Source organism: Tachyglossus aculeatus, chromosome 3 (genome assembly GCF_015852505.1).
Source record: "Tachyglossus aculeatus isolate mTacAcu1 chromosome 3, mTacAcu1.pri, whole genome shotgun sequence".
Lineage (NCBI taxonomy): Eukaryota > Metazoa > Chordata > Mammalia > Monotremata > Tachyglossidae > Tachyglossus > Tachyglossus aculeatus.
The window spans coordinates 66545359-66572936 of NC_052068.1; the positions used below are offsets into that span (position 1 = coordinate 66545359).

Below are 27578 nucleotides of genomic sequence, written 5' to 3' on the forward strand. Positions count from 1 at the left end.
TGACTGCACAGACAGAGAAAGATCAAGGAATCATCCACATAGAGATGATAGCTGAAGCCATGAGAGCAGGTGTAGATGGAGAATAAAAGGGGACCCAAAACTGAGCCTTAGGGACTCCCACAGCTAGAGGGTGGGAGGAGAGGGGGAGCCCCCCAAGTAGATTTTCAATTTCCAAGGAATATAAGAAGACTGACAAGTTTCAAATTGGGATCATTTTTCACTTTTGCAAAAGAGCCAAGCATTCTAAAATTCTTGAAAAAAAGAAATACAGGGTATAGGTGCTCCAAAAACCTTAAATACAGCAATGAAATTCAGCTCTGTCAGAAGACCATGTGATCTTTTGATATTCTCCCCAAAGAAAAGAGAGACGGAGAGGTTCTTCTGGCTCAACATGAACTAAGCAGTTCCTTTTTTTAAAAAAATTTAAATTACAGCCTTAGGCATCTGTAGCTTACCCAGTTCAAGAAGCCTCTTGGTGAGCATTAATGCTTTGTCCACATCCCCTTGTTGGTACACAGCATAGCTCAGATAATCTAGAATAGAGACTTTGTCGACGGTCGACGCCTCTCCGTCATCCAGCTGCCTTAGAGCTTGCTCCATCCACAGTTCCGTATGGTAATAATCTGCTTCAGTATAAGCTATCTTGCCCAACTCAAAGCAGTCTTCGGCTGTTAGAAAAGACTTGTGGACTACACCTAGAGAAACAAAACAAGATGTGTTCAGGACAATTCAATGATGTGAACTGGACATTTTTCTATTATATATATTCCTTTTAAGATGCCAAGTTGTTGGGTAGGCCCTTTTGTCACAAATGCCCCTGAACTGGAATCTATTATTTTCACCCTTTTTTGGTCACAGGCAGGAAACGTCACAGTGTAAAATAAATTTGTGAATTCAAATTTGAGCCACAAAGTTAGATTTCTAATCCAAACTGTTAGATCTGTTATTCACATCCATCTTAATACAACAGTGAGGAAGCAAACAAATGTAACTAGCATTTACGTGTCTGCTAGTTCCTAAAATAACTTTCCAAAAAGAAGGCCCTGATTGATGTCCTTCTCAAAATGAGAGCTCTACACACTAAATTATAGGATAACTTTCCTGCCACCAAACCACAGTACTTAAAGACAGATGCTGTGCATAAGGATCGCTGAAAAAGAGAAGAGGCAAAATTGGTCACAACATAAAAACTATGACAATTAAGCTCATATCAGAATGTGACATCTGCTAAGGCTGAAATTCAAAGAAAGAGACTGAGCAAGGAGAAAGTAAGCTTCCAAAAATAAGAATGCAAAATGAGTACCCTGAATTTTCCATCAGGTGATATTCGACTGATATCTGCCTAGGAGCCTTAGCTGCCTCGCAGTATTGCAGAGGGGGCTGGAAAGAAAAGTTTGGAGCCTCTTTAAGATCACGTGAATACCATCTCAAAAATTTGGTTTTCGGAACTGGGGAGAAGATCATGTACTACAAGTTCGTAATTCAACCAAGCTAGGATTTGATCAAAATATATGAAAATCTAATTTTTATGCTCTACCAGTATCCCCATTCAGTGGTAGGAGACTAAAAAAGGAAAAAAAGATCACATGTAATAAAGGCTAGAAATTAATTTCAGTTACATAAGCTAGCAGAAAGGAAGCATGGAGAGCTCAGAAATAGTTTTGCCAACACTGAAGCTTTCTGAACATTAACTGACCAGTGTAAAGCTCCACTTTCTAATAGGCTTTTGGAGTGCACAAAGAAATAGTCCTACATGAACCAAAAATCTAACAGGTCCAACAGACTACTCCTTTTTAAGGAAGTGGCAATAGTATTTATTAAGCACGGCATGTAGCACTGTACTAAGCACTGGGAGAGAATTAACAGGTGGCAATTTTAGACATGGCCCCTGTCCCTCAGAGGGCTCAAATTCTAAGGAGAAAGCAGTTTTAATATTCCCTTTGCATACACCAGGATGTTATTTAGAAATGTGATAGATGGCTCATTAGTTGCAGAAAGTAGCAAGAACTTAACTTACTACCATCATGATCATTACTCACAGTCTATTCACATTCAATTTTTCTGAACCCCTTAATCTTGCAGTGAAGCATTCAAAAATTTTGGTGTATGACAGTTACCAATTTTAAAGTTTTCAATTGCCAATATGGATTAGGGAAAGAAATGGAGTTGTTAGTTTAGAAAGAGAAAATATTAAATTTGTTCAAAGTCAAAAAAAGCAGTGAAGGGTCTAGAACGACATTGGCCAGACCCAATCCCCAGCATCTGGGCTGAAGGATGACGTCCCCTGCCACTCTGCTGGGCAAGCCTCACCCACAGTCCTTCTATCATGGAAGTAAAGAACGCAAAACCCTTTGTTCTAGAAAAAGCCAGACAGATAAACACGAAAGTGCAAGAGAGATTGCTAGGTTGAGTCCCTAATGAGATCTTGCTCATGTGTACGGATCTGGCTAAACTTTTATTCTGCCATTTCCCCTATCTGTAATTTATTTTAATGTCTGTTTCCTCCGGACTGTAAGCTCCTTGAAGGCAGAATTAGGTCTACCAACTCTAATGTATTGTACTCTCCCAAGTGCTTACTGAAGTGCCTTGTACTCAGTAAGTGCTCAATAAATAACATTGACCAATGGAGAAAATCATGCTTCCCTGTGACTCTGCATCAAACTTAAATACCTCACAATTGGCTTCAAGGATCTCCACTGTCTGGTCCCACCTTATCTATCTGTTCTCTTTACCTGTTATTCCCCAACTTCTTGTCTTCATTCCTCTCAAGCCAACCTTCTAGCTGTACCTCCCCCTCAACTCTCCCACCTCCATCCCCTTGCACAGGTCATTTCCCCAGCTTGGAATTCCTTTCATTCCCCACATCAGACAGGCCACGGCTCTCCCTATAATTCAAAACTTCTCCTAAAAATCTCACATCCTCCAACAAGCCTTCCCCAATTAATCTCCCAGCAGCCTGAGTCATAACTCCACTACCAACTCTAGCATTTATTAATTTTTTACACCTGCAGCACTCATTTACTTTGAACCCTCTAGTTGTAAAAATGTTTATGTTTGTCGACTCCATTACAGTGTAAGGTTTTGCTGGCAGAAAATGTGTCAGTTCTTAATTCAGTACTTCTTAAGCATCTACTACAATGCACTGAGTGTTCAATAAATATTAATATTGCTAGAATGAAGGACGTTCTACTTTTCATCAGTGGATTCAAAGAATTCCTGAACCATGTCATAAGATTAAGATTGGTGAGTAGTTTGAATATCTATTCTAGATGCTAACCTGCATAACCTCTGCAGTTGTTTAAATGGTTTGCTAGGAACTAAAGGCTAGTTAGAACAAGAAACAATAGTTATCAAAAAAAACCCTGAAATTTGAATGTGTTAAGTTTGCATATTTTAATCATTTCAAGGTGGCAATGTAGACATCATGGGTGGCAAAAGCTGAGACTCCATATCACAGGATCAGGTGGCAGCCACTCATGACAAACAGCAGCAAAAAGCAGGATGTCCGGAACAATGCCAAACCCTTGAAAAGTATAATTATGAATATCCGCCTCATGTTTCTCACTATAGTATGAAAGAACTTCCTGATAATGTGCTCTGTATGTAAAACTATCAGTGGATTTTCTGGAGCTGAAAAACTACGAATGGGTATCAGTAAATTTTTATTCTCCCCCGCTACTGCAGAAATGATTTGGCCGTTTAGCTATACGCTAACAGTTTGTTAAAGTCCATGTTCAAAGTAAGAGGCTCTCTTGCCCTCAGCACTACTACAACACTGCTTTTCACAACTCTCATATTAATGGACAGGGCAGATTAGCTAGGTGTCAGATGTTTTGAGTAAGCATAAACTCATTTTACCTGGAAGATTACCCTTTGAGATGGTATCTGTATCCAAATTGTAAGTGTCCTGGAGTCGGAGCAACGCTTTGGCTGCCCCAGTCTGATCTTCATCATTTGGGAAATACTGTCTCTGAATGGTCAGGTTGGAGATGAATCCTTGGAAGAAAAAAAAAAACATGAAGGTAGTCAGGTCTGATTCCCTAGGCAGTTTTTACATATCCATGTCTAACATTACATGAGAAAAGAAGGTTTGTTTGTTGTTTTTTTTTTAAAAAAAGAGGAGTTGGTTTCCATTCGTCTCCTGAAGTGTTTGATAGGTAATTAAGGTGAATGAGTTGAAAAAAATGATTCCGTATCAAAAACAAAAAAGAAAACCTACAAGCACATTTAACACAGCCCAAGAAGTTTTGGATTTATTTCTGCTGTACACTACTTGTGCCCAGAATTAACAGGGATTGATAGCTGAGATGCTAAGAGAGAAGCTAGCACTATCCCATGGAAGCTGCGTGGCCTGGTGGAAACAGTTCAGACCTAGGAGTCAGAGGACCTGAGTTTGAATCATGTCTCTGCCAATTGTTTGCCGTGTCATCTTGGGCAAGGCATTTAACTTCTCTGTACCTCAGTTTCCTCACCTTTAAAATAGGATTCTCAATTCTACTCCCTCCTAGAGTGAAAGTCCCATGTGGGAGAGGATCTGTGTCCAACTTAATAAAACTTGTATCTTCCCCAGGGCTTAGAACAGTGTTGACACAGTAACCGCTTAATAAATACCATGAACACCACAACAAAAACCAAACCCTCTCTCACCAAACACCCCCTGTGCCCCCACAAAAAAACTTCTGCAAGTGAAGAACAAGATGGTTAATGATGAACTTTAGGTCAACAAGATCTAGTACCAATAATTATCAGATAATAAGAGCTATGTGCACCTATGAGGGGGGGAAAAAAGCCTTTCATCATCATTATTCATTCATTCAATTGTATTTGAGCACTTACTGTGTGCAAAGTAGTGTACTAGTGATGATGATGATGATGATGATGATGATGGCATTTGTTAAGCGCTTTCTATGTGCAGTCTTTTAGACTGTGAGCCCACTGTTGGGTAGGGACTGTCTCTATATGTTGCCAATTTGTACTTCCCAAGCGCTTAGTACAGTGCTCTGCACATAGTAAGCGTTCAATAAATACGATTGATGATGATGCAAAGCACTGTTCTAAGCGCTGGGGGGATACAAGGTGATCAGGTTGTCCCACATGGGGCTCACAGTCTTAATCCCCATTTTACAGATCAATCAATCAATCGTATTTATTGAGCGCTTACTATGTGCAGAGCACTGTACTAAGCGCTTGGGAAGTACAAATTGGCATCACATAGAGACAGTCCCTACCCAACAGTGGGCTCACAGTCTAAAAGGGGGAGACAGAGAACAGAACCAAACATACCAACAAAATAAAATAAGTAGGATAGAAATGTACAAGTAAAATAAATAAATAAATAAATAGAGTAATAAATATGTACAACCATATATACATATATACAGGTGCTGTGGGGAAGGGAAGGAGGTAAGACGGGGGGATGGAGAGGGGGACGAGGGGGAGAGGAAAGAAGGGGCTCAGTCTGGGAAGGCCTCCTGGAGGAGGTGAGCTCTCAGCAGGGCCTTGAAGGGAGGAAGAGAGCTAGCTTGGCGGATGGGCAGAGGGAGGGCATTCCAGGCCCGGGGGATGACGTGGGCCGGGGGTCGATGGCGGGACAGGCGAGAGCGAGGTACGGTGAGGAGATTAGCGGCAGAGGAGCAGAGGGTGCGGGCTGGGCAGTAGAAGGAGAGAAGGGAGGTGAGGTAGGAGGGGGCGAGGGGATGGACAGCCTTGAAGCCCAGGGTGAGGAGTTTCTGCTTGATGCGCAGATTGATCGGTAGCCATTGGAGGTTTTTGAGGAGGGGAGTGATATGTCCAGAGCGTTTCTGGACAAAGATAATCCGGGCAGCAGCATGAAGTATGGATTGAAGTGGAGAGAGACACGAGGATGGGAGATCAGAGAGAAGGCTAGTGCAGTAGTCCAGACGGGATAGGATGAGAGCTTGAATTAGCAGGGTAGCGGTTTGGATGGAGAGGAAAGGGCGGATCTTGGCAATGTTGCGGAGCTGAGACCGGCAGGTTTTGGTGACGGCTTGGATGTGAGGGGTGAATGAGAGAGCGGAGTCGAGGATGACACCAAGGTTGCGGGTTTGTGAGACGGGAAGGAGGGTAGTGCCGTCAACAGAGATGGGAAAGTCAGGGAGAGGACAAGGTTTGGGAGGGAAGACAAGGAGCTCAGTCTTCGACATGTTGAGCTTTAGGTGGCGGGCGGACATCCAGATGGAGATGTCCTGATGTTACAGATGAGGTAACAGGCTCAGAGAAGTGAAGTGACTTGCCCAAGGTCACACAGCAGGCATGTGGCGGAGCCGGGATTCAAACCCATGACCTCAGACTCCAAAGCCCGTGCTCTTTACACTGAGCCACACTGCTGCTAGTGCTTGGGAAAGTACAATACAACAATAAAACAGACTGAGCTTACAGTCTGGGGGTGGGGGGAGAGACATATTATAAATTAATATAAATTATAAGTTACAGATATGTACATAAGTGCTGTGGGAATGGGGAGGGTGGGAGAACAAAGGGAGCAAGTCAGGGCAATGCAGAAGGGAGAGGGAGAAGAGGAAAGCGGAGGGGCTTAGTCATGGAAGACCTCTTGGAGGAGATGTGCCTTCAACAAGGGCTTGAAGTGGGGGAGAATAATTGTCAGATTTGAGGAGGGAGGGCGTTCCAGGCCAGAGGCAGGATGTGGGCGAGGAATGGATGGTGAGATGGAGGCACAGTGAGAAGGTTAGCATCAGAGGAGTGAAGTGTGCGGGCTGGGTTGTAGGAGAGTAGTGAGGTGAGGTAGGAGGGGGCAAGGTGATTGAGTCACCTTTAAAGCCAATGGTAAGGAGCTTTTTGTCATTAATGTAGGCTTGTTGTGCGCAGGGAATGTGTCTGACAACTTTGTCCTATTGTACTCTCCCAATCGCTTAATACAGTGCTCTGCACATTGTAAGTACTCAATACCACTGATGATGAATATTAGAGACTGCACAGAATTGATAGGAAAGTAGTATTTAATTTGCCTGATACAAACATTTTCAAGTAGTTCTGAGCTCCTACTGTTTGTATAGTCTTGAACTAGTGGGCATAAAGACAGCAGGAGGAAAAAAAGTGTGATACATTATTACTATGGTATCTGTTAAGCGCTTACTACGTTTGAGGTCTGTACAAGTTAAATCAGGTTGGACACAGTCCCTGTCCCACAGAGGGCTTAGTCTAGGTAAGTATGTTTATTAAATATTAGGAAAGAGGTAACAAGAACTTGTAATAAACATACACCGGCATGGCTCAGTGGAAGGAGCACAGGCTTTGGAATCAGAGGTCATGGGTTCAAATCCTGCCTCTGCCAATTGTCAGCTGTGTGACTTTGGGCAAGTCACTTCACTTCTCTGTGCCTCAGTTACCTCATCTGTAAAATGGGGATTAAGACTGTGAGCCCCCGTGGGACAACCTGATCACCTTGCAACCTCCCCAGCGCTTAGAACAGTGCTTTGCACATAGTAAGCGCTTAATAAATGCCACCATCATCATCATCCACATTCCCCTTTACTAAATATTATTGTAGAAGAGAGGCGTTTTTGGTTACAACTATGAAAAAAATCAGTGCCCTATTTCACCCACCAGAAGGTCAAACATTTTGTAAAACGCATGATAATGGCAGCTGAGAAATCTCAAAATGAAATGGATCCCTTTACTTTTAATTAACACCCAACTCCAGACATGAAAATTTTCCTTGGGAAGCTGACAGGAAGATATTAAAATGTCTACCACAACCTGCTGAATTTTTTTTTTTAAAGAAGCTGGAATGAAAACTGTATGCTGTAAAGGAACAAAAAAACCCCACATAAAACTGCTGCCACCATACCTAAAAAGAGAATCTCTGTTTATATTTCAGTTGAAGGTCTACCTTATTCCTCAGGAGACCTTTTTCATATAACAAGCCTGGATAAAGCAGTGGTCAGGAGGTTGACTCTTCGATGCACAGCCTGAACCCCTGAACTTGAAAGCCCCGGCAGGAATGGCTTCTTCAACTGGGGCAGCCCAGGGGAGGGGAACAGCCAAGGCCTGGGAAACTTCTGTATCCATCCTCTCTGTGGCATCCACAGGAAAAGGATTTAGATATAGAATAAAGAAGGTCATGGGGATCAAACTTTTACATTTATTAAGTTCCTACTGAGTGCAGAGCACTGTAATAAGAGCTTGGGAGGGTACAATTATCAGAGTCGGTAATAATAATAATAATAATAGTGTTTGTTAAGCGCTTACTATGTGTCAAGTTGTCCCACGTGGGGCTCACAGTCTTAATCCCCATTTTACAGATGAGGTAACTGAGGCCCAGAGAAGTTAAGTTACTTGCCCAAAATCACACAACTGACAAGTGGCAGAGCTGGGATTAGAACCCACGACCTCTGACTCCCAAGCCTGTGCTCTTTCCACTAAGCCACGCTGCTTCTCTGTGTGTTCCCTGCCCACAATGGGCTTACCCAAGAGGAGGGGTCATTACTGGAAACCAGAGGCAGCAGAGTGGAAGTATGGGTCACTCTAGGCCTTTCAGTATGTGCTTAACAAATATCATAATTATTATTATTCCGGCCTCCCTTTAGCCACTACATCTGGGCATCTGTTTCACTTGCTTCCCAGTTACCACACGTTAGTACTGTATGCTCCTTTAATGTTCTGATGCACTGTCACAATTGTTAACTGAAAGTTGGATGGGTTGGTACACTTGTGAGTTGATCTCCGCCTACTTGCCCAGACAGTACCTTAAAATACTCCTCAAGCCTCATATCTTTATTACCTGGGAGTAGGAGAGGGGTAGGAGACAAACAAAAACAAAAAATCCAAAAGCTTCATATAGCTTCTTTTCCTTTATCCTATAAAAGAGAAACTATGCCATCAGGCCTAACCTGTTCAGTTTTTTTAGAGCAAAGCCCCACGGTTCTTATCAGTTTCCCTCCTGTACAGACTGTAATGATCTGGTCATCTCTTTCGGCTGTCTCAATCTCCCCCTCTCCATCCCCCCATCTTACCTCCTTCCCTTCCCCACAGCACCTGTATATATGTACATATGTTTGTACATATTTATTACTCTATTTATTTTACTTGTACATATCTATTCTATTTATTTTATTTTGTTAGTATGTTTGGTTTTGTTCTCTGTCTCCCCCTTTTAGACTGTGAGCCCACTGTTGGGTAGGGACTGTCTCTATATGATGCCAATTTGTACTTCCCAAGCCACTGTACTTTGTACAGTGCTCTGCACAAAGTAAGCACTCAATAAATACGATTGATGATGATGATTAGTGTAGCTAGGTTGATAGCACTAATGTCTTTTCAGTTTGTTTAGAGCAGAATAAAATGCCGTGGATCGCATTTCAGGGTTAGTTCTTCATTACACAAACTTTACATCTCTATGTGATGCCAATTTGTACTTCCCAAGCGCTTAGTACAGTGCTCTGCACATAGTAAGCGCTCAATAAATACGATTGATTGATTGATTGATTACATGGTTTGAACGCAACAACCTTAACTGTCATATTTAATTCAGAGAAGCAGTGTGGCTACAGAGAAGCAGCATGGCTCAGTGGAAAGAGCCTGGGCTTTGGAGTCAGAGGTCATGAGTTCAAATCCCGGCTCCACCACTCATCAGCTGTGTGACTTTGGGCAAGTCACTTAACTTCTCTGGGCCTCAGTTACCTCATCTGTAAAATAGGGATTAACACTGTGAACCCCATGGGGGACAACCTGATCACCTTGTAAATTCCCCAGCGCTTAGAACAGTGCTCTGCACATAGTAAGCGCTTAATAAATGCCATAAAAAAAAAATTCACCGAGAATTTCTAGTCTGAAGACTACTGCATGGGACGGGGGGGAATCCATTTACGAAAACCTATTTCTACAGTTGCCCCCCTATTTGTTTAGCTCGCCCTCCCTTACCTTACAGATGTCCTACAGTACACTTCACTCCTCCAGCGCCAGCTGGCTCACTGTACGCCAACCCCTTTCCCATATCCTCCCCCTGGCCTGGAACTCCCTTCCCCTCCATATATGCCACACCACCACTCTCCCCATCTTCAAAGACTTATTAAGCGTCCATCTCCTTTAAGAGGCCTTCCCCGATTAAGCCCCCACCCCTGTTTCCCCAACTCCCTCTCCCTTCTGGGTCATCTACGTACTTGGGATCTGTACCCTTGGTATTCACCCCTTAGCACTGATGTACAGATCCATTATTTCTATTAATGGATGTCTCTGCTTCTAGACTGAAAGCTCATTGTAGGCAGGGAATGTTATATTGTACTCTGCCAATTGCTTAGTACAATGCTTTGCACCAAGTAAGCACTCAAATACCACTGATTGATTGACTGTTCTATAATGAGAATGGGGTGAGAGCACTTTAAGGTCATTGCCTGGGCCCTAATTCCCATGAAAAACTCTTTAAAAAGAAAATCTCCATTTTTTTTTAATAACATTACTAAGTGAGAGGCCTATTACTGACCACCCAATAAAAGAACACTGTTCACAGTTTGCTCAAGTTTGACGATGTATCAGGACAGCAAAAGATGCAATGAAACAGGGATAATTGTACCAAAAATCTATTTTTTTCCCTAAAAGGCAAAGTGTGTAGTTGCAACACTAATCAATTTAGAATACAGGAGTTACTATTCTGGGAATAGCTTAGTTCGTGTATTTTGCTATTTCTTTAATGCACGTAGTCCACTACATAGCTGTTTAACTCATAAATCACAGATTTTCTTTCTCCTTCCCACCTCCACTCTGTTTTAGTACTTAATTTTATAGTAAACATTTGAGTTTTTTAACAGCTAGAAGTTATTTACAAAATTAAAAGTTTTATCTTGTGCTTAGAACAGTGCATGGCATATAGTAAGCGCTTAACAAATACCATCATTATTATTATTGGAATGTTGCCATCACACGAAAGGTATGAGTCCTGCATTCAGTCATATTTACTGAGCACTTACTGTGTGCAAAGCACTGTACTAAGCGCTTGGGAGAGTACAGTACAACAACAAACATTCCCTAGAGCCTAGAGGGGGAGACAGACATTAATATAGATAAATAAATTCCATGCCAGGATCAGAAGACCATGTTACCAAAGATCCTGTTTTTGTTTCAAAATAAGAATGGAACTGAGGAACTCCTGGAGAAAAGTTGTCCTCAACATCGTGATCAAGTCAGATCTCGTCCCCACAGCAGGTGCCCAATTCAAACTATTTACTTGCCACCCTCAGGACTTCAACTTTGTAGCTTTCAGAGTTCTTAACTTGTTTATTTATCATCACATTCAGTCACATGCAAAAACACTGTCAGCGTCAGAGACACTGATATTAGACTGTGAGCCCCTTTTAGACTGTGAGCCCACTGTTGGGTAGGGACTGTCTCTATATGTTGCCAATTTGTACTTCCTAAGCACTTAGTACAGTGCTCTGCACATAGTAAGTGCTCAATAAATACGATTGATTGATTGATTAATATTAAAAGTCACTGGGTTTCTGAAAATAAGCATCGGAGAAGCTTAATGTTATCTAGTCAATTGCGACGCGAGAGTTAAAAGAAAAATAATTCTGGTCATTCAAAGTATGCCTGCTCAATATTTTGTTTACAGTTCCAGCTGGATTTGTGCTTTGGAAGCACCAACTAGAAAATAGTAACATCTCATCTTCGTTGTTCAGAAAGTAGTCTCCCACTTACCGTCCGACATGTCTTTAAGGACCAGATTCTCCAGCTCCCCCCACTCGGTATTGAGTCGTTTCATTAGCTTGAACGCATTCACAGGGTGCCCCAGGAATCCCTCTGGGTCCTTAGTAGCCGTGCTAGTTAGCAGGTCTAACTTCTCGGCCCACCTATAGACAGAGAAGAAAAACAACACATATTTAGAAAATTTAGCACTTTAAACTGCTTTAAATACAGTACATTCCCTAATGTGTCCTCTAAGTGAAAGGGATTAAAAGGCCACCATAATCCAGTAGATCATACTTGCCATGTATATAGCACTTTAGTTTTCCAAGTATTTTCATATATCACCTATTTCTGCCTTCACATCAACCCTGCTGTGAGGTTGGAAGATACAGATATTACTATTTTATAGAGAGGTTGGGCAACTTGCCCACAGTCGCACAGTAGAGGCTAGTTTCAGTGCTGAAACTATGATCCAGGTTCTCCCTGGGTCTCAGAGCCATACCCCAGTACTTAGAACAGTGCTTGGCACATAGTAGCGCTTAACAAATACCATCTTTATTATTATATACGGAAAGCCAAAACAAAAGATTAGAACTCTTCAAGACAGAGCCACACCGGATGAAAAATCCAACATGGAATTAACAAATCCAACACCACTACAGGGGGGATGCCCACTGACGGGTTTGCTACACCCCAGTTTGCACACTATCAATAAATCAATGGTATTTAATAATGATGGTACTTATTAAGCACTTACTATGTGCTAAGCACTGCGTGCTAGGTAGACACAAGGTTATCAGGTTGCCCCTCGTGGGGCTCACAGTCTCAATTCCCATTTTACACATGAGGTAACTGAGGCACAGGGAGGTTAAGCAACTTTCCCCAAGTCACACAGCTGACAAGTGGTGGAGCCAGGATTAGAACCCAGGACCTCTGACTCCCAAGCCCGTGCTCTTTCCACTGAGCCACGCTGCTGCCCGAGGTAACACAACAGACTCCTTCCCCTCATCCCGCATATATGTACGTGCATATATATCAATGCTGTCTTCAAAAATGAAGGAAAGCTACACAATGAATGCTTAAATAAAATCTAAGACATTTAGAATGAGTAAGCTTTTGCCCTGCCATTGGTAAAGTGCTCCATAAATACCACTGAAGGGTTTGATACAGTTTCAATTTGTAATCGAAACTCCATTTACAAAAGTTTTATAGATAGATATCTTTAACCTCTGTTGCTTCCCATACCTGTAATGAATTTTAGTATTTGACTCCCTCTCTAGATTGCAAGGTCCTAATGGCAGGGATCCCACTGACTCGCTCTAATGTACTCTCCCAAGCACTTATTACAGAATAAGTGTTCAAAAAAATTATACTGATTGATGAATCAAAACCCATAGAGGGAACACTCCACAACAGATGGCAAATATACAGAACTCATTATCATCATCAATCGTATTTATTGAGCGCTTACTATGTGCAGAGCACTGTACTAAGCGCTTGGGAAGTACAAATTGGCAACATATAGAGACAGTCCCTACCCAACAGTGGGCTCACAGTCTAAAAGGGGGAGACAGAGAACAAAACCAAACATACTAACAAAATAAAATAAATAGAATAGATATGTACAAGTAAAATAAATAAATAAATCACCACAATAAAGATTTTGATTCAGACAAGAGGTCCATGAATTATTAGAGGGGAAAAGTCGGTGATGTCAGAAGGCATATCCTCAACCACGAAGATGATGGGCAAATCACCTCACTGTTCTTCCAAGCTTTTTTAGAGGCAAAAAAAGATAAAACACTGGGATGAATTTGTGTTCTCAGTCCTCAGCACCTAGAATTTTGCTGCATCCAGTTAGATAAAGGAGAAGCAGCATGGCCTAGTGGAGACAGCATGGGCCTGAGAGCCAGAAGGTCCTGAGTTCTAATTCCACCTTCACCACTTTTCTGCTGTGTGACCATGGGCAAGTCACTTCCCTTCTCTGTGCCTCAATTTCCTCATCTGTAAAATGGAGATTAAGACTGTGAGGCTTAAGTGGCCCAGGGACTGTGCTCCACCTGATTTACCTTATATCTATCCCAGTGCTTAGAACACTGCCTGGAACATAGTAAGCACTCAAGACTACTATTATTATTATAAAACATGGAGTAAACAGTGGGCAATGTACTCTTCCAAAGGCATTGTACAATAAAAGCACTACTTGACCCTAGCCCTTAATGACATTGCAGATACAACTGTTAATAGCAAGAGTACAGAAAATAAACAAGTCACAGTACAGTTGGCTGGGATGTATCAGGTGAAGAGACTAGATATCTAAGGCTATGGTTCTCTCTTTTCTCCCTCCTACTTAAGACTGTGAACCCCATGTGGGACAGGGACTGTCTGACCTGATCAACTTGTATTTACCCCAGTGTTTAGAACAGTGCTTAACATACACTATTTTAAAAAATGGTAGGGAGTCTTGGAGCCATTGGAGGTTTAGGGAGTGATGTGTTGACAAGCAGAGTGCTCTAGTGGAAACAGAATGAACCTGAGGACTTGGGTTCTAATCCTGGTTCTGCCATTTCCCTGCTGTATGACCTTGGGTAAGTCACAACTTCTGTGCCCCAATTTCTTCATTTCTAATATGGGGATTCAATACCTGTTCTCCCTCCTACTTAAACTGTGAGCCCCAAGTAGGACCTGATTATCTTTTATCTATTCCAGCACTTAGTACAGTGCTTGGCACCCAATAAGCACTTAAATACCACAATCATTATTATTATTAGTTCTGATAGATGTTTTAGGAAGATGATCTAAGCAGCAGAGGCAGACAGTCAACTAAAGAGACTGATGCAGTTAACTAGTTGAGAAATCAGAAAGTGTGAAAAGGGAGGGTGGAGTGATCTGGGAAATACTGTGGTGGTAATACTAGCAAGATTTAGAGAGATACACTGAATTCATGAGACGGACAAGGACCAAAGATGATACCAAAGCTGCATACTACTGGGACCAAAAGAATGGTGAGGTTTTAGGAGAGATGAGAATCTCAAAACAAAACCACACGCACACACACCCCCCCCCAAAAAAAAAAAGTCACCCTGCTACACTTCAGACTTCCCCATTGACCTTGCTTCACTTGGTCTGGAACTGAAATCCTTTCAGCTACCTCTTCTAAGACATTAGGGGAAAATAAGAGCTTTGCTGCCAACTGCTTTTTCCCCCCCACAACATTTCCCAAGCACTTCATGCAATGTATTGTGTCCAGTGGGCATCGAATCGGAGACTTCCTAGGAAATAATTTGTTGTGAAATATACAATAGCCAATTTGTCCAGCCAAAATGCGTGTGGACCTATCCCTCTATTTCTATAACAAAAAGCAATAGTTTACAGAAATGACAGAAGAGTTCCTCTTTAAATCTAAGCAGAAGCAGTAAGACAACTCTCATCTTTCACGTACATGTTAGCAAAATGCTACTATAAGGTAATTACGCATACACTCATAGTTGGAGTCACTACCGATGCTGTCTTCAAATATGAAGGAGAGCTATATGATGAACGTTTAAATAAAATCTAAGACATTTAGAAATGAGTAAGCTTCTGCCCTGCCTACAGTAAAATGCTCCATAAATACCACTGAGGAGTTTGGTACAATTTCAATTTGTATTAGAAACTCCATTTGCAAAAGTTAAACAATAAATGGATTGAGGCAACTTTAGTTTCCGAAAGGAATACTTGATATACTAGGAGGAAGGCATTTCCCTATCCTTTTGGCTCAGTCCTCCCGCCTTTGGCAGGCTGCAACATGGTATTCCAAGCCAAACAAAATACAGTACATACTTCAGGTATGTTTAGCCTTAAGGAACGTATCTTGTGCCTCAGACAGGAATTACAACTGAATGCTAATTTGCCAACTCCCTGCTTACTTTTTGACTTGTTCCAACTTGCTCTCTTCCGCCTTAATATAGTCCTTCAGTGAAGTCACCAGGTCTTTCTCTGTGTTAATCAGATCGGTCATGTGACCTAAAAAAGAAGTAATAAATAATTAACAGCTCTCTCTAGCCTTCAATGCCCAAAGAATTTTACATATCAAAGTAAATGTGTGAGGCACATATTAAGAGTTGCAGTCATTTTTAGAAGCTAACTGGCAAAATAAAAGGTGTGGAGAAGGAAGTTTGAAGCACCTGGTAGGTAAATTAAAAAAAAAAAAAAATGTCAAGGACTTCCTGATCAGGAGTTCCACTCGAGCTACAACACTATTTTGCAAGCTCAAGTTATGTTGGCACATTGTCTTTTCAGCTCGGGTCAGGGGCAGGAGGGAGAAATGGAGGAGGGAGAAGAGAAAAGGGGGAGAGAAAAAGAATGAGAATGAATTTTGTTTAACAAAAAACAAAGAAAAACAATCCCTGCATTGGTCCTGGGCCTAATTTTCTTCAGCAGGGGCCAAATCTCTCCCCGAAACGATTCATCTCACCACACTCAACTTCCAGTTCTCAAGTCAGAGGCGCTGGATGAGAAATCCTCCATAATGGCTGATGTTAAGAAGAGAGTTAAGTGCCGGGGGGTGGGTTTCTAGAAAGAGGTTCATGTACCAGAACACACTGTGGTACGCTCACTTTGAGGCTTGGGCAAGTGACTTTAAAGGGACTGCATTAGGCATCATATATATTTTTTGTTATTGTTAGTTTCCGCGTCCTGGTGGGTCCTACCCTAATTATAGAAAACTAAAATGGGCAAGCCCCATGCAGGGTTCTCAACTAAAAAGATTCTGATTTAGAGCTCATCCAGTTCTACATTTTAAGCATATATATTTTGATCAATCACATTTACATAGTACAAGTTTCAAGTGGATACAGAATTATGAGGACACTTCATTCAAAGTTCAGAAATTATAAACTTTAATTTGAAAAAGAGAGGAGAGCAGGTGAGCCAAATATTTTTTCTTTAGAAAAAAGGGTTAGAGAGGGAAAGCTAGTTATCTTGCATCTACTTCAGGACTTAAAATGTCACAGTTTTTTTATTAAATCTTATAGGACTATAAAATGGAAGCCTTTAAGAAAATAGTAATAAATATGCCTTACCAATTGACGTGAAGAAGTCTGTGTGGGCAAAACAATGTGGGAGTAGAAATCCCACAAATGAAATACACCAAAGCACCATGGGTGTCTTGTTTTTATAAGGCATCATAAACCTACAAAAGAAATACCACCATTAGTATTTTAATCCTGGCTATGTAATATTTATAGTTTATGCACAAATAATAATAATAATGATAGCATTTATTAAGCGCTTACTATGTGCAAAGCACTGTTCTAAGCGCTGGGGAGATTACAAGGTGATCAGGTTGTCCCATGGGGGGGCTCACAGTCTTAATCCCTGTTTTACAGATGAGGTAACTGAGGCCCAGAGAAGTAAAGTGACTTGTCCAAAGTCACACAGCTGACAATTGGCGGAGCTAGGATTTGAACCCATGACCTCTGACTCCAAAGCCCATGCTCTTTCCACAAATCCAGACATATTAATGGAAATATTTCAGTATTACAGATAACCCATTGTACTTAAGTGCTTACTTTGTACAAAGTGTACATTAAGTGTTTGGGAAAGTGTATTAGGGTTAATAGACAATTCCTGCCTTCTAGAAGTTGTCCCTCTACGAGTTCCCCTAATTCCAGCTCTACCACTTGGGCAAGTCACTTAACTTCTTTGTGCTTCAGTTTCCTCATATGTAAAGTGAGGATTAAATACATGTTCTTCTTCTTACATCGACTGAAAATCCCAAATAACAATAATAATAGCAATTATTAAGTGCTTACTATTTGCTAAGCACTGTTCTAAGTATTGGGATAGATACAAGGTAATCAGGTTGTCCCACGTGGGGCTCACAGTCTTAATCCCTATTTTCCAGATGAGGTAACTGAAGCACAGAGAAGTCAAGTGACTCGCCCAGAGCCACACAGCTGAACAGTGCTTTGCACATAGTAAGCGCTTAATAAATGCTATAATTGTTATTATTATTATTATTATCAGTGGCAGAGTGGGGATTAGAACCTATGACCTCTGATTCCCAAGCCCGGGCTCTTTCCACTTAAGCCACGCTGCTTCTCATATGGAACATAAGCTATGTCTGACTGGATTAACCAGTATTCATTCAATCATATTTATTAAGTGCTTCCTGTGTGCAGAGCACTGTACTGAGTGCGAGGAAAAATACAACAATAATAAACAGGGACATTCCCTGACCACAACGAGCTCACAGTCAAATGCGGGGGAGACAGACAATAATACAAATAAATAAAATTACAGAAATATACATAAGTGCTGTGGGCAAGACAGCTGAGCTTCAGGCACAGTGAGGGTAGCAGTAGAAGAGATGAGATAAACAGACACAGAGACAAAAAGAGATCGGGGAGGAGATGTAGATTGGCTCAATAGAAAGAGCACGGGCTTAGGAGTCAGAGGTCATGGGTTCAAATCCCGGCTCCGCCAAATGTCAGCTGTGTGACCTTGGGCAAGTCACTTAACTTCTCTGGGCCTCAGTTCCCTCATCTGTAAAATGAAGACTGTGAGCCCCAAGTGGGACAATCTTTTCACCTTGTATCCTCCCCAGTGCTTAGAACAGTGCTTTGCACATAGTAAGCGCTTAACAAATGCCATCATTATTTATTATTATTTATTATTTATCACCTGCAGAGAGATGGTAGTTGAAGCCATGGGAGTGAGTGAGTTCTCCAAGGGAGTGAGTGTAAATGGAGAGTAAGAGGGGACTGAGAACTGAACCTTGAGGGACCTCTCCCCCCAGTTACGGGGTGGGAGGCAGAGGAGGAGCCCACAAAGGAGACTGAGAATGAACAGCAAGAGAGATAAGGCGAACCAAGAGAAGACAGAGTCAGTGAAGCCAAGGTTGGATAAATTTCCAGAAGGGGATGGTCCACAATGCCAAAGGCAGCTGAGAGGCTGAGGAAGATTGGGATGGAGTAGAGGCTGTTGGAATTGACAAGAAGGAGGTCACTGGTGACCTTTGAGAGGGCAGTTTCTGTGTAGTGAAGGTAATGGAAGCCACATTGGAGGGGTCCAGGAGAGAATTGGAGGAGGGGAATTTGAGATAGCAAGTGTAGACGACTCGCTCAAGGAGTTTGGAGAGGAAGGAAATAGGGCGATCTTCCCCAGCACTTACAACGGTGCTTGGCACATAGTAAGTGCTTTACAAATATAATTATTACTATTAATTAGGGAGGGGCTAGGTGATAAAGGGCTCTTAAAATTAGCTTGCTCCAGTAGACGTAGCCGTAGAATGCCTTGACGATGCACCTATCACTGGCTGCTAGACTTCATATGCTTCCTAAGGGCAGGGAGCATGTCTGCTAATTCTGTTACATTGTACTTTCCCAAGTGCTTAGCGCAGTGCTCTGTACATAGTAAGCACTCAATGAATACCACTGTTTGATATGCTCAAAATGCCTAATGTTGTGTATTTGTTGTGTTGTATGTTGTGCGTTGTGTTGTATGTTGTGAGAAGCAGCATAGTTCAGTGGAAAGAGCACAGGTTTAGAACAGTGCCCAGCACTTAGAACAGTACTTTAATAATAATAATAATGATGGCATTTGTTAAGCGCTTACTGTGTGCAAAGCATTGTTCTAAGCGCTGGGGGGGGATACAATGTGATCAAGTTGTCCCACGTGGGGCTCACAGTCTTAATCCCCATTTTTACAGATGAGGTAACAGGCTCAGAGAAGTTAAGTGACTTGCCCAAGGTCACACAGCAGACTTGTGGAGGAGCCAGGATTCGAACCCACGACCTCTGACTCCAAAGCCCGTGTTCTTTCCACTGAGCCACGCTGCTTCTCTGTGTTTTGTACATAGTACATGCTTAATGCCATCATTATTATAATTATTATTATTTTGGAGTCAGAGGTCATGGGTTTGAATCCTAGCTCTGCCAATTGTCAGCTGTGTGACTTTCGACAAGTCACTTAATTTCTCTGTGCCTCAGTTACCTCATCTGTAAAATGGGGATTAACACTGTGAGCCCCCTGTGGGACCTGATCACCTTGTAACCTCCCCAGCGCTTAGAACAGTGCTTTGCACATAGTAAGCACTTAATAAATGCCATTATTATTATTATTATTATTTTACTAATAGTGGCCCTGTCAAACGATGAGGGTGATGGCAGAGTGTGGGGAAGTGAATGACAGGCTACAGTGATTGCAGAGAGCTAGGGGAGACCGTATTAATGGAAGCCCGAAAGGCAGGTGATGACAGAGAAACTGAAACACATCAGTGATAGGAATGGTGGCAATGATGAGGAACCACAATAGAAGGGCAAGAGAGCAAGCAAAAAAATATAGGAAGAGTCTTTAATATTATTATGGTAATTGTTAAGCTCTCACTATGTGCCAAACACTGTTTTAAGCACTGGGGTAACTACAAGTTATTCAGGTAGGACAAAGTCCCTGTCCCACGTGGGGCTCACACTCTTTATCCCCATTTTACAGATGAGGGAACCAAGACCCACAGAAGTTAAGTGACCTGCCCAAGATCAAAAACAGCAGACATGTGGAGGAGCTGGGATTAGAACCCAGGTCCTTCTGAGTCCCAGACCCATGCTAAGCCACACGGTTATTTCACTGTTAGCCCTAGAATCTGGCAGAAGCACGCCCTCGTTAGCTGAAGATCAATCAATCAATCAGTTGTATTTATTGAGCGCTTACTATGTGCAGAGCACTGTACTAAGCGCTTGGGAAGTACAAATTGGCAATGAAGATCAATCAATCAATCAGTTGTATTTATTGAGCGCTTACTATGTGCAGAGCACTGTACTAAGCGCTTGGGAAGTACAAATTGGCAATGAAGATCAATCAATCAATCAGTTGTATTTATTGAGCGCTTACTATGTGCAGAGCAATGTACTAAGCGCTTGGGAAGTACAAATTGGCAACATATAGAGACAGTCCCTACCCAACAGTGGGCAGAAGCAGTGTCACCTACTGAATCAGAGGACCTAGGTTCTAATTCTGCTTCCTCCATTCATCTGTTGTGTGACCTTGGGCAAGTCACTTAGCTTCTCTGTGCCTCAGTTACCTCATCCGTAAAATGGGGATTAAATTCATTCATTCAATCATATATATTGAGCTCTTACTGTGCGCAGAGCCTCCCTCACAGTCTACTGAGTGCCCATGTGGGCCTGTTCTAGACTGTGAGCCCATTGTTGGGTAGGGATTGCCTCTATTTGTTGCCAAATGGTACTTTCCAAGCTCTTAGTACAGTGCTCTGCACACAGAAAGCGCTCAGTAAATATGATTGAATGACAGGGACTGAGTCCAACTGGATTAACTTATGTCTACTCCTATTCTTAGAACAGTACTTGGCATATAGCAAGCACTTAATGAGTATATTAATTAATTAAGAGGCAGGTTGGGGGGTGGCGGGGAGAAGGTATGACTTTCCTCTTAGTCCTAGAATCTGGCAGAAAGTGTGCCCTCGATAGCTGAAGGTGGCAGTAAAGCCACAACAACTAAGATTTCCTCCTTCCACTTATTTTTTCTAGGCCACATGTTCTCTTCTGCTATGACAGTTGACTGTCTCTGAAACTGTCCCCCCCGTCATTTTCCCCTCCCCATTAAAGGGATACCAGGCCCGCTACAGAAAAAAAAAGCCTTAGTTGTGCCTCTCTTGGATTTACCTAACTAGGTGCACCCCTAACATTTCATAAATCTAAATTACAGAATGTAAAAGAGGCTTAAATGTGTTCATTCAATAGTTTTTTTTTTTAATAAATTTCAGCTGCTGAAGTGGTGCTAGGGATTTTCTCATTCTCTCAGTTACTTATCATTGTACGACAGTCTGTCTTGCCAAAATTAAAATGTCAACCACCAAATGGTATGATTAGAAATTCCAAGCTAGGATCCCAGTTAAGTAGATTGTGTGACATTGTAGGTAAACACACTGGCTGATTTGTCAAGTCCGAAGCTGTGCTTGGACACTTGTGCATTGAAGACCCTTCCAAATTCAGTTGGTCGGGGGACAAGGGAGAAGAAAGGAGAGAGCATGCTGCTGCAAACAGTGTATTTTTACCCATTTTCTTTCATGTATTCCTCCCCTGGGTATTTCTTACCATGCTGTGGTCCATTTCTGCAGTGGCAGTTCAGTATTAGAAGGGGCAGAAATCTGCATCTTTGCCTCAAGGCCAACCCTTCGCGTTTGCTAATTCTGTTGTATTGAACTTGTCCAAGTGCTTAATACAGTTCTCTGCACATAGTAAGCGCTGAGTAAATGCTACAGACCGACTAACCCAAGGTTGCTCTTTCCTTCGCATCGGCCGTGGCCCTAATGTGTCCCATGATCATTACAGCTCTTGATCCTCACTAGTACAACTAGATAGGAGTTGGAATTTAACGGCAACCGATCAAAAGACAAAATGCCGACAAGCACATTCCCTATTAAATAAGCACATTCCCTAATGATGTGCAAATAGCTTTAATTCTATTTGTTCTGACGACTTCGACACCTGTCTACATGTTTTGTTTTTGTTGTCTGTCTCGCCTTTCTAGACTGTGAGCCCGTTTTTGGGTACGGACCGTCTTTATATGTTGCCAACCTGTACTTCCCAAGCACTTAGTCCAGTGCTCTGCACACAGTAAGCGCTCAATAAATACGACTGAATGAATGAATTAGCAAAAGATGATCTCTCCAAGTGCACTCAAAAATAAAGCTTTCTGCTTGATAGTTAAAAATGTTAAGTTGCACAACAAATCAAGTTCCGAGTCATAACAAGCTACCTTCAATTAATATTCTGGAAGTCATTCTAGTCTCCACCCCAGGGTGAATTTTACACACTTCCAGAATCTCAGAGCAATGAAATAAAAGCTGCTCTATCTGCTGGTTTATAGTGGCTCTTTGGGGAAGGCTTCTAGAATGTAGCAGATGCCTGAACTTCCTCTCTTGGGCTCTTGCCAAAGAACAAAGCTTTCAGTCTTGGACTACGCAGAGTCTAGAATTTTCTCCACACTGGGGTTGAAATAATTCACTACAAACTGTATTTTAAAAAATCAGGAAAGGTTATTTTTCCCCACATCAGGGCATAAGCTAAAGAGTTGGCTTTTCTTAATTTTTATTGGGGGTTATCCCCCCAATAACTGGATTGAATTACAAGTGATTGATGAGTTTCAATTGTCTCCAAACAAGGACAGAAAACATTACAACTTTGGCCTGCCGAAACATCCAGAAGGGCCTTATTTTAAGTAAGTCTCTAAAGAATGTTCTACTCCAGCAAACATTTATCACTGTCACAAACACAGTACAATTTCCAGGTTTTAGAGTCACGGGTCTTCTCCTTGCAGAGTGCAGAAAATAGCAAAAAACACACAATTTTTTCCCAAAACAACAGAAGCATCTGTCTTGTACAGTTTACTTCAAGGGGTTTCCCCTTTTATAAGAACCATACTCACTTCCCCCAGTCTCCCCACTGGCCCACCCTTTTCCCCCCACTCCCTAGCATGAGTTGTAAATAAATCATAGATAATACCTTACATGCCAAAAAATAAAATAATTTCTTATCCATTCATTCAGTAGTATTTACTGAGCACTTACTTTGTGCAGAGCACTGTACCAAGTGCTTGGAAAGCACAATTCGGCAACAAAGAGGGACAATCCCTACCCAACGGGCTCACAGCCTAGAAGGGAGGGGAGACAGACAACAAAACAAAGCAAGAGGACAGGCATCAATTGCATCAGTGTAAATAAATAGAATTATAGATATTTACACATCAATAAAATGGAATAATAAATATGTACAAATATACACAAGTGATGTGGGGCAGGGGGGTAGAGCAGAAGGAAGGAGTTGGGGTGATGGGGAATGAAGGAGCAGAGGGAAAGGGGGGCTCAGTCTGGGAAGGCCTCCTGGAGGAAGTGAGCCTTCAGTATGACTTTGAAGGGAGGAAGTGTGCTAGTTTGGCAGATGTGAGGAGGGAGGGCATTCCAGGCCAGAGGGAGGACATTGGCCAGGGGTCGATGGCGGGACAGGTGAGAACGAGGCATAGTGAGGAGGTGAGCAGGAGAGGAGCGGAGTGTGCGGACTGGATTGTAGAAGGAGAAAAGGGAGGTCAGGTAAGAAGAAGTGAGGTGATGGAGAGCTTTGAAGCCAATAGTGAGGACTTTTTGCTTGATTCGTAGGTTTCGAGGAGGGAGATGACATGCCTAGAACATTTCTGGAGAAAGATAATCCAGGCAGCGGAGTGATGTATACACTGAAGTGAGGAGAGATAGGAAGTTGGGAGATCAGAAAGGAGGCTGATGCAGTAATCCAGCTGGGACAGGATAAGTGATTATACTAACAAGGCAGCAGTTTGGATGGAGAAGAAAAGGCGGATCTTGCTAATGTTATGAAAGTGACACCGGCAGGTTTTGGTGATGGATTGGATCATGGCCACACCACCAAAAGCAATTGAGGTTACTCAATGTAAAGGCAAATATTCACTGAAATGTCATCTCCAAGTCAGCGTTAATAATTTAAGTGAAATCGGACTTGAGTGTTTGTTCCTCCCTATAGCTAGTTGGTACTTCAATATTAAAAGCTCATTTGTGATGATACGTGGGCAGGGATGGTGTTTACCAGTTCTACTGGATTGTATTTTCCCAAGCACTTAGTACAGTGCTCTGCACACAGTAAGCGCTCAAGATTGATACGTATTCCCAGAGGTGAGTTTGTCCATTTCCAAATTTATGCTTCAGCAGTAGTATTTACTGAGCCCCCGCAAGGACTGTACTAGGTGCTAAAGAAGTGCCATGCCCACAAAGAGCTTCAGTCCTCTTGAGTTGCCTTATGAGACTAACATCCCGTTAAATTATAATTTTATTTAACTCTATATAATTTCCATTATTCAGCTCCCTCTGGATTGGCTCTATTCCTTATGAGGCAAACTAGAGCAGCACCTTCAAGCCATACATGCAGGATCTTGAAAAGTCTTCTAGAAATACTTTGTTTTTTGTTAAGCACTTATGTGTCAAGCACTTTTCAAAGTGCTGGGGTTGATACAAGTTTATTAGGTTGGACACCGTCCCTGTCCCACATGGGGCTCACAGTCTAAATTATAGGGAGGAGGATTTAATCCCCGTTTTACAGATGCGGTAACTGGCACAGAGACGTTAAGTGATTTGCCCAAGGTCAAACAGCAGGCATTAATCTGTAAAATGGGGATTAAGACTGTGAGCCCCATGTGGGACAACGTGATCATCTTGTATCGTCCCCAGTGCTTAGAACAGTACTTTGCACATAATAAGTGCTTAACAAATGCTATTATTATTATTATTACTACTTAGTGCTTGGTAGAGTATAATTGAGTAAAATTGTTAAGCATGTTTCCTGCCTGCAATGAATTTACAGTCTAGAGGGGGAGACAGGCATTAAAATGTATTAAGTATAGAGGAAGTGGCAGAGTAGGAAGATATGTACATAAGTGCTATGGAGCTGGGACGACTATAAAAGTGTTTAAGGGGTACAGATCTAACTGCATGGGTGACAGATGAGAGGGCAAATAAGGCAAGGAAATGAAGCATTAGTTAGGGGAGGCCTTTTAGAAGAGATAAGATTTTAGTTTCTTTTAACAGTGTGAAAGGACTCTTCCTAAGAAATTACATTGCATTTTCTTTTCTCCAAGGTATGTCTGGATGAAAGCAACTGTAAAAAGTTATATTAGTGTAGATAAATCTTCATTTCTTGTTCCAGGTAGGGCTGGACTTTCCCTTCCCTACATGGTCAGCAGGATCAATCAAATCTGGGCATGATCACAAGACAAGCAGTTCTACTACAATGTAAATATTTACAAATTTGAGTTATCAGGATTCATTGAATTACTAGTACAAGATATTTCACTGAATTATTAGAACAGGGAATTTAGTAAACAGTTCCTCATAATACTAGTTTTTTCGAGTCTTCCAAGAAAAAGACCAAAACAATCTTACAGTTTGACATATCCTTTAAGGGGAATAAAAAGTAAATTTAGTCAAGTGTCAACCCACCATCAAGTGTGTCTTTTAGGTTACTGCACTACATATTTTGATTGGCGCATGAAGCTGCAAGATTTCTCCTTCTTCCAACACAACTGCACCAAAGACACTCTTTCAGACGGCTCCAGCTGTTAGTTTTTATTCCCCACACCCTTCCATCCTCAACTGGAGGCTTTCCCTGACATCTGTGTTCTTCCCAGAATCTCCCTGACAGCTTCCTGCAGGCCAACAGAACTTAGACAATTACTCCAGATTTTCATATTGGCAGGAAAGATAGGGAGGAGGGAATCTCTCTCTCTCTCTCTCTCCCAAACCAGAGCCAAGTAGTTTGTAATGCTTTTCTTCCCCAACTACACCCTACACATTTTTTCTTTACACCAGAAATCACAAGGGACATCCAAAAAAGAGAAGTCATGTAAAAAGCCCAAGGCCAGTTCAAATTTAAAAGTTCCAAATTCCATTTTTTTTTGACCACCCCAATATCCCCTAAGTTCATCCGTTACTATTTTTATTACAGTTAACGGGGAGGCAGGGTGGCCTGATGGAAAGCACAGAGAAATGGGAGTCAGGACACCCAGGTTCTAGTCACAGCTCCCTGACTTAAAGGATGTGTAACCTAGGACAAGTCACTCAACTTCCCTGTACCTTAACTTCCTCATCTCTAAAATATTTCCTCTCCCAACTGCCTCCATGATAAAGTTTCAGTTCTCATTTTTACTGACATGTTACTAATAGGGTTCCCTTATGAACTCTCTTCAGGTTCACTTGCTGGCTCCTTCTGTGCCTCTTAGCCCCCTAACTGTGGTTGTCCCCGAAGGCTCAGTTCTGGGGTCCCTGCCCTTCTCACTCTATTCCCAGTCTCTCAGAGAGTTCATCCACTGATGGACAGACTCCATCTCTCACTGTCGCATTGGGATCCCTCTGCCACTAGCCCCTTGCTCATACTCAGAACTCATTTTCCCTTCACATCCCACAGATCATCTTCACAGCCCTTTTGAGATCAAACTTCCAGCAGGCCATCCAGAGTACTAATTTCCCCACCTTATACCCTTTAACAATTGCTTCTGCCTTTCCACCACCTGAGTAATTTGGGTACCAAAACCCCTGGTTTGTGCATATTATTCTATTAGTCGCCCCCACCAACCCATCTGTAATTTTTTTAAGTCTCTCCCCCACTAGAATCAATGGCATTTGAGTGCTGACCATACTAAGGGTGTGGGAGAGTACAATATAAAAATTGGTAGACATTCCCCGCCCAAAGTGAGCTTGTCTAGATGGTAATGGGCAAGGACTGTGTCCACCACCTCTGTCCCCTTGTACTATCATGCACTTAGTACAGTGCTCTGTACACAGTAAGAGCTCATATACCCATGATGATAATGAGAATAAAACCTCCTTTGAGGGCAGGAATCAGGTCTAAGTTTTATGCATTCTCCCATGTGCTTAGTTCACTGCTCTGCTTCAAATACTCAAAGATTATTAGGATATATTAGATATATAGATATAAAGCCTTTATTGATTATATATATATGGCTGACTAACCTGCAATCATGCATCTCCTTGGGAATAAGTCAGTTAATAGTACCAGTAGATACACAGGAAAAGAAAAAAAAAACACACCTGTAATTTAATTTATCTTTAAATGAACTACAAAGTTAGTCCAGCACTAAGTGGTAGAGAAGAAATGGATTTTATTAGTCACCACTGAAAAAGCTCAGTATTGCAAGCAGTCTACATTATAAACACTTCAACCAGTATGCAAAGTAGTAAAAGGATAAGTAGTAAAACAAAAGTGAAGTTGGAGTACATTACCTGAAACCCTAAGGAAAAAACATTACCTGAAATCTTAAGGAAAAAAGTCCAAGTAAAAAAAAAAAAATCTTCAAAGTTTCTTGGAATGAGATAATCTCAATTATATAAGATTCAGCAG

The 27578-nt window shown here is 41.9% G+C and overlaps 1 protein-coding gene across 4 annotated transcripts in view; it reads right to left on the reverse strand.

Moving 5' to 3' along the window:
- P4HA1 (prolyl 4-hydroxylase subunit alpha 1) overlaps positions 1–27578 on the reverse strand; it is a 73852-nt gene that overhangs the window by 30772 nt on the left and 15502 nt on the right. For all 4 annotated transcript variants that reach the window (XM_038743578.1, XM_038743575.1, XM_038743577.1 and 1 more), the window contains exons 2-6: positions 16725–16834; positions 15570–15666; positions 11674–11825; positions 3859–3996; positions 456–695 (exon numbers count right to left, since the gene is read on the reverse strand). In XM_038743578.1, coding sequence (XP_038599506.1) covers positions 456–695; positions 3859–3996; positions 11674–11825; positions 15570–15666; positions 16725–16830 — 733 coding nt within the window. In that variant the 5' untranslated portion in view covers positions 16831–16834. The remainder of the gene's footprint in view (positions 1–455; positions 696–3858; positions 3997–11673; positions 11826–15569; positions 15667–16724; positions 16835–27578) is intronic.